The sequence below is a fragment of the Ascaphus truei genome, chromosome 5 (genome assembly GCF_040206685.1).
Source record: "Ascaphus truei isolate aAscTru1 chromosome 5, aAscTru1.hap1, whole genome shotgun sequence".
Classification (NCBI taxonomy): domain Eukaryota; kingdom Metazoa; phylum Chordata; class Amphibia; order Anura; family Ascaphidae; genus Ascaphus; species Ascaphus truei.
The window spans coordinates 128,344,544-128,352,206 of NC_134487.1; the positions used below are offsets into that span (position 1 = coordinate 128,344,544).

At 41.1% G+C, this 7,663-nt stretch overlaps 1 protein-coding gene across 9 annotated transcripts in view; it reads left to right on the forward strand.

The window, feature by feature from the left end:
- The window catches only part of CCDC87 (coiled-coil domain containing 87), a 54,091-nt gene extending 47,028 nt beyond the window's left edge, over nt 1-7,063 (forward strand). For all 9 annotated transcript variants that reach the window (XM_075600697.1, XM_075600698.1, XM_075600705.1 and 6 more), the window contains 2 exons: nt 204-346; nt 6,889-7,063. In XM_075600697.1, the coding sequence (XP_075456812.1) occupies nt 204-346; nt 6,889-7,038 (293 nt within the window). In that variant the 3' untranslated portion in view covers nt 7,039-7,063. The remainder of the gene's footprint in view (nt 1-203; nt 347-6,888) is intronic.
- The last annotated feature ends 600 nt before the right edge of the window (nt 7,064-7,663 follow it).

Here is a 7,663-nt window from a genome sequence, read left to right on the forward strand (position 1 = left end):
CAACTCATACCTAGATAATTAAGAACCAGCATGTTATATTAAATCAGAATGTATATTTTTTTTCCTTCGGTTATTGGTTTACTATGGCAGAAATCCATTACCACTAGACAAGCACACTAGTGGTTTAAGCTAAACACATAATACATACTTCATGTTCAACTTCATTAAGCACATCCCCATAAATATTTTTTTATATGCTCTAGGTTATGCTGGGACATCAATGGCAAGAATGCAAGAGTCCAGAGAGAGAAAACAGTTGCACAGACAAATGACAGATATTGAACATAAAATTCTGAAAGTGTTACGTGTTATAAAGAAGATATTTAATGATACTGTCAGTTTTAAAGTAAGTACATGGGCATTACTTGCTAACTCTTATTGTTACCACCTTTTATCAATGCATAATTGGATGATACACAATGTACAAATGAGGTAGACTGCTCAAAATGGTAAGCTAACATGTGCCACGTATGGGGCTTTCCTGGGGGATTATTTCATTTCATAGTTTGGCCTACTCTTAAAATCAGAGTGTAAATACACTGTTCCAATGCCGTGGTTTATTTTGTTTAAAATGCAGGTCGGTATAATAGTTGAGACCTGAACTATTTCACATTTCGCGTGGTGGTCTGAGTGACCGAAATTGCAGTTGTATTTCAAGTGCAGTTTTGTATTAAGTATGGAGTTAGAAAAAGGAGGAGTTAATACAAGGAGGGTGGGAAACAAGGTGTACAGTATATTGAAGTACTGTGACTTGTTAGTACTTTCTACTCCATAGTTGCAACAATTGATTGGATTGAGAATGCCACTCAATGCACATCTTGCCACATGTATGTGCACTTGGAGCAGCTGTTCCCGGAAACATATCGCTGTGGGAAGTGTGAGCAAGTGGTTTCTTTGGAGTCTCAAATTGCTGATCTTCGCCTGCGCGGAGGCTGGGGAGTAAGCGATTGCTTTCCATGGCCATGGTGGATGGGCCATGGGGGACGTGCCTAGGGGCATCACGGAGCTGGCTCGCCCTCATTGGGCAAACCGCTCACGTGACCGGCCTGTCGTGCCAAGAAATCAGTTTCAACTGATTTCTTGCGCAACGCGCACCCGCTTCCGCCCGCACGCCGCATGGACGCGATCACTGCCTTAAGGCAGTCTGATCGCTCAGTGTCCACGTGGTCTGCTGCACCATGGCCCCAGCCTTAAGAGGTTAACTTGCAATATTGAGGGGCGTTGACAATCTTGAAAAGAGTTTAGTGCTCACTGAGCAGGTCCTGCCTGGAACTAGTGGTTCAGAGGGTGGAGCGGTGAGTGAGGAACAGGTAGGTAGCTGGGTCACCGTTAGAAGGGGAAGCAGAGGGAACAGGAAGAGGCAGGCCAGTTCTGACCTGTCCCACCCCAATAGATTTGCCAGATTCAGTGAAGATATTGGGGGCATCAGGGCAGGAATGGCAAGGCTGGGGGAGACTGATTCTTCTAGCAGCAAGGGGAATAGTTTCTCCAGCACAGAGGGGACTCAGGATACTCGGAGACCAAGAAAGATTGTGATGGTTGGGGACTCTATTATAAGGAGGGTAGGGACGGCAATCTGTTGAAGTGAGCACATGAACCAAACATTTTGTTGTCTTCCAGGGGCTTCGGTTTGGCACATTGCAGATCGGGTAGACAGATTGTTGGGAGGGGCTGGGACTGACCCGACGGTCTTGGTACACATTTTTATTTATTTATTTATAAAATATTTTACCAGGAAGTAATACATTGAGAGTTACCTCTCGTTTTCAAGTATGTCCTGGGCACAGAGTAAAACAAATAATACATGGTTACAAATACAGTTACATAAATGAACAAGGTATACATTTATATACAAGACATTGCATGCACAGTTAAAGAAAATATATATTATGAGCGTATGAAACAGTTACAGACCAGATTAAAGTGTGAGACAGCCTTAGATTTGAAAGAACTTGGCACCAATGACAAAGATGGAGGGTCTTAAAAAATTATTTTAGGGATCTAGGCCGCAAGCTTAAGGCAAGGACCTCAAAGGTAGTATTTTCAGAAATATTACTAGTGCCATGCGCTACCGCAGGGAGACAGTCGGAAGTTAATGCATGGCTAAGAAATTGGTGTAGGAAGGTGGGTTTTGTGTTTTTAGAACACTGGAATTCCTTTTGTGGGATGTGCTATCTTTATGCAAGGGATGGATTGCACTGAAGATGGATATTCTGTGCTATGGGGGGTAGGGGGGAGGATGTTAAAAAGGTTGGAAGAGATTTTAAACTAGGAAGGTGGGGGGAGGGACAAGAAACAGATAATAAACTAGACAGAATAGATGGGAATGGGGAAATAGCTCAGAGTTATAGAGGTAGAATGGGGGCAAGTGGGAGTTTAGCAAGCAGGGAGATGCTCTTATTAAATATAGATAATGCTAGAAGTCTTCTAAAGACTAAATCCAATTGTAGTAGAAAGTCAGGCGCAGATAAAATAACAGTAGCGCAGACTTTAAAAAACCTTAAATGCATGCTTGCTAATGCACGAAGCCTGACCGATTTTAAAATGGGGGAGCTAGAATTAATTAATAAGCATTACTGAAAAATGGTGGGATGAAACTCATGACTGGGCAGTTAATTTAGAGGGTTATTTTCTTTTACGGAGGGATCAAATAAATAGAAGAGGTGGTGGAGTATATTTATATGTTAAATCAGATATAAAACCTATTATAAGGCAAGATGTTTATGAAGGGAATTATGAAAATGTAGAGATTTTTTGGATAGAAATTATCAGTGGAGGTAAAAGTACATAGAAAATGTTTGTAGGGAAATAGTAGATGATGAGGTTGAAAAAAGACATGTGTCCATCAAGTTCAACCTATGCTAAATTTAGATGACAGTTACTTTATCCTATATCCGTACTTACAGTATATTGATCCAGAAGAAGGCAAACAAAAACCCCAGTGACATATCATCCAATGCTTTGCCAGGCCTTTACTGCAGCTGTCTTCAGTTGTTGTTTGTTCGTGGGTCTTTCTGTCTTAAGTTTTGTCTTCAGCAAGTGAAATGCATGCTTGATCGGGTTGAGATCAGGTAATTGACTCGGCCATTGCAGAATATTCCACTTCTTACGCCTTAAAAAACTCCTGGGTTGCTTTCGCAGTATGTTTTTGGTCATTGTCCATCTGTAAAGTGAAGCGCCATCCAATCAACTTCGCTGAATTTGGATAAATCTGAGCAGACAAAATATCCCCATCACACTGCCTCCACCGTGTTTTACAGATGATGTGGTATGCTTCGGATCATAAGCCGTTTCAAGCCTTCGCCATACTTTTTTCTTCCCATCATTCTGGTACAGGTTGATCTTAGTTTCATCTGTCCAAAGAATGCTGTTCCAGAACTGGGCTGGCTTTTTTAGATATTGTTTGGTAAAGTCTAATATGGCCTTTCTATTCTTGAGGCTTACGAATGGTTTGCACCTTGTGGTGAACCCTCTGTATTTGCTTTCGTGAAGTCTTCTCTTTATGGTAGACTTGGATAATGATATACCTACCTCCTGGAGAGTGTTCTTCACTTGACTGGATGTTGTGAAGGGGTTTTTCTTTACCATGGAAAGGATCCTACGATCATCCACCACTGTTGTCTTCCGTGGACGTCCAGGCCTTTCTGTGTTGCAGAGCTCACCAGTGCGTACTTTTTTCTCTCCAAACTGTTGATTTGGCCACTCCTAATGTTCCTGCCATCTCTCTGATGGATTTTTTTTTTTTGCAGCCTAAGGATGCCCTGTTTCACTTGCAATGAGAGCTCCTTTGACTGCATGTTATGGATTCACTGCCACACCTGGAATCAACTCCAGACCTTTTACCTGCTTAATTGATGATGAAATAACGAAGGAATAGCCCACACCTGTCCATGAAACAGCTTTTGAGTCAATTGTCCAATTACTTTTGGTTCTTTGAAAAAGAGGGGGCTACATAGAGGGGTTTAGAGATGTAATTCCTAAACCCTTCCTCCAATTTGGATGTGAATAACCTTAAATTAAAGCTGATAGACTACACTTTAAGCCCATATTCATTATTTAACTGTAACTTGAATTTATTTTGGTACACAGCCGAAATAACAAAACTTATATCAGTGTCCAATTATTTCCAGACCTAACTGTACATCCAATAGGGGGACTGAGTGCCCACAACTGCGTTTACTTGTCTTGTTATAGTTTACTATATACTTCTCTACCCAGAGGAGCACCGTCTACCCATACATTTATCTTGGGCAGAGTGGGGGCTGCCCTCTTTCCTTGTGTTGAATTACAGACCTGTAAGCATGACATCTATAGTGGGGAAGCTACTTGATAATATTCAGGAATAACTAATCAATAACAAAATTATTAGAAATAGTCAGCATGGATTTATGAAGGATAGATCATGCCAAACTAACCTTATTAGTTTATTTGAGGAGGTAAGTAGGAATTTGGACCAGGGTAATGCAGTTGATGTGGTCTATTTAGATTTTGCAAAGGCTTTTGATACAGTGCCATGTGAGGCAAATTGGACTAGGTAAAAATATTTGCACCTGGATTGAAAACTGGTTGAAGGATAGACAACAGGAACTTGTCATAAATGGAAGCTTTTCATGTTGGGCTCAAGTTGTGAATGGAGTACTTCAAGGCTCAGTACTTGGACCCTTGCTTTTTAACTTGTTTATTAATTACCTTGAGGTTGGCATAGAGAGCAAAGTCTCCATCTTTGCTGATAACACTAAATTGTGTAAGGTAGAAAAATGAGAGCAGGATGTAATTTCTTACCAGAAGGACTTGGATAGACTGTAAACTTTGAGGGGGGTTGGGGGGTAAATGGCAGATGAGGCTTAATATAGATACATGTAAGGTTATGCATTTGGGAAACAAGAATATACAAGCGACTTACATTAAATGGGGAAACATTAGGCGAATTCTTGATGGATTTAGGAGTGCCTGTAGACAGAATGCTTAGCAATGGTGCCCAATGTCAGGCAGTTGCTTCAAAGGCAAATTAGATATTATCTTGCATTAAACAGGGAATGGATGGAAGGAAAGTAAACATAATTAGGTGTGCCTCGAATATGGAGTACAGTTTTGGGCACCACTCCATAAAGTCCTTATGGAGCTAGAAAAAAGTGCAGAGAAGAGCCACCACATTAATAAAGGGGATGAAAAATCAGACTTATGAGGAGAGGCTAGCCATTTTAGATTTGCTTACATTAGAAAAGAGGTGTCTGAGAGGGGATATCATAACTATGTACAAATATATTTGGGGATAATACAAGGAGCTTTCAAAATAACTATTCATCCCAAGGGCAGTACAAACGACACAGGGTCATTCCTTAAGGTTGGAGTAAACGAGATTTCATCAGCAAGAAAGGAAAAGGTTCTTTACAGTAATGGCAGTTAAAATGCAGAATTCATTACCCATGGAGAATGTCATGTCATTATAGAAAGGAAAGATATTCAGAGATATAATAAATAAGTAAATATGGGAAGGCTGTTGATCCAGGGAGAAATCTGATTGCCATTGTAACGCCTCCCCCCCCCCCCCAACCTCAGATAGGGTCCCCTAGGGGAACTAACTCTCCCGTTACATGTCTGTGTGGTACGTACCTGCTAGCAACAGGAGGGCCTGAGTCTCCCGCGGTGACATTGGGGACAACAGGACAGGTTTCTGGGGTTGTGCCTTCGTTCTTCTCAATGGTACAGCACCTCCATCTCCTGCAGCCCCCAGCAATATGGGGGGGAGTACCTGTAGAAGAATTGTCTCCCCCTCCTCCTGATATACCCCATTCTCAGGCAGAGTCTTATATAAAGAATGCAGTCTCTTTATTTGCCTTCTCAGCAGCAGCAGTTATAGACAGTTGCACTCAGCCAGCTGTCCTCCTTCAGGATTACCCCTGACGCCACTCTGGGCCTAGGGCCACCCAGGGTGGGTCTAGCTCTTCCCCTACCCCCTATGCAGGGTAGGAGGTATTTGGTCCACCTACTATAACTATAGGTCTAACAGCTCTACTCCTTCTCCTCTCACTAACTCACTCTCATTTACTGACCACTAAATATGAAGTGCAACAGCCCTAAGTAGCTTCAACAGGCACCGCCCCTGTGTCTCTTGATTGGACACAGTTAGGTGACCTGCCTTCACTTCCTTAGTGCAATTGCTTGCGGTGGGGGAAACCCATGATAGCTCCTGGCAAACCTGCCCTTACACAGTGATTACTGCCAGGAGGAGGGTAGAAATATAGCCCAAAATCACACAGGGCTACACCATTATTTGGAGTCAGGAAGAAATGTCTTTTTTCCTGTATGAGATATCATTGGATGATGTTTTAGTGGGGTTTTTGGTTTGCCTTCCTCTGGATGAAAATACTGTAAATACAAATATCAGGTAAGCATCTGTCGTCTAAATCTAGCATACTGTAGGTTGAACTTGGAGGACATGTCTTTTTTCAGCCTCATCTACTATGTAACTATGTAACATATTCAGTACAGTATTAATTTGTGTAATAGACCTGTCATTGTGCATTATTTTATGTGAGTGTTAAAAGCAGCATGTAGCTAAGCAATACTGAATCACCCAGATTGCTGCAGCTCCAAGTACACAGGTTCTGCCTGTCCTGATAAAGAAAAGATTAAAAATAAACATAAAACTGCAAGATGATAGACCCCCATTACACTAAACCGCCATTATTTATTAGTATAGCTTACATGTCCGTTATGACAGCCGCCACCAGAATGGGAATGATAAGCCTCACTAAGATGTGTTGGATAGGTTTGTGTTCTAATGAATAATTCTGAGTGGGTGAAATGTTCTGTAGAATTGTGCTGCCTTTGCTAGTAACATTCAGTTTTTATTAACACACTGATGAACATTTTATTTTTTTATAGGGACGACCTTATGTTGAAAAAATACAAAGGGACAAAATAGAAATGCTCTACTGTCTACAGCAAGATCGTCGTAAAGTCTTAATAGAGCGAGATATTAAAAAAGAAATTGCACTATTAAATCTGGAACCTCAATTAAGTAATTTATTGTAATGATATATTTGCAATTAAATAAATATTTCTGAATTCTCTAATAAACTAAATAGTTTTTACAGAAGTTGACTTTTCGTCCTCTCGCTTGTCAAAGGATCTTAATTTTTAGAGTGAGAACGGATCTAGATCCTCTGTAACACATCCACTGGCTATGTGCCCTTTGGAAAGATGACCCCATTAGTTTGGGTGTAAAAATGTGAATAGTATGGAAATAAAGAAGCATCCATTGGAGAAGGTGAGTTTATCATTATCGGTGCCATGTAGACAAATGCATCACAACAGCACTTGTAACTCTGCTAAGCAGAGCTGTTCTCCCCTCGCATTACACTACGTCTAAAGCAGAGACTCGCAAAAGAACACAGGCACCTGAGGTCAAAAGCAGTACTCAACAGAGCTCCTTTTTATTCTTCATTCCCACTATCTCTCAGGCCCTTATTCAATATGCTGGGAAGCTCCATTCAAATGAACGAGATTATAGTCTTCTCCAGTACAGAGAAACACATTCACGGCTTTTTGAATAAGGGGCCTAAATTCTGTGAAGACATCTTCCCTGTGCACAAGGAATTTGCATCACAGATTTTATTAAATAAGGAACTGACGGTAATTCACGAAGCTCCAATAAGGG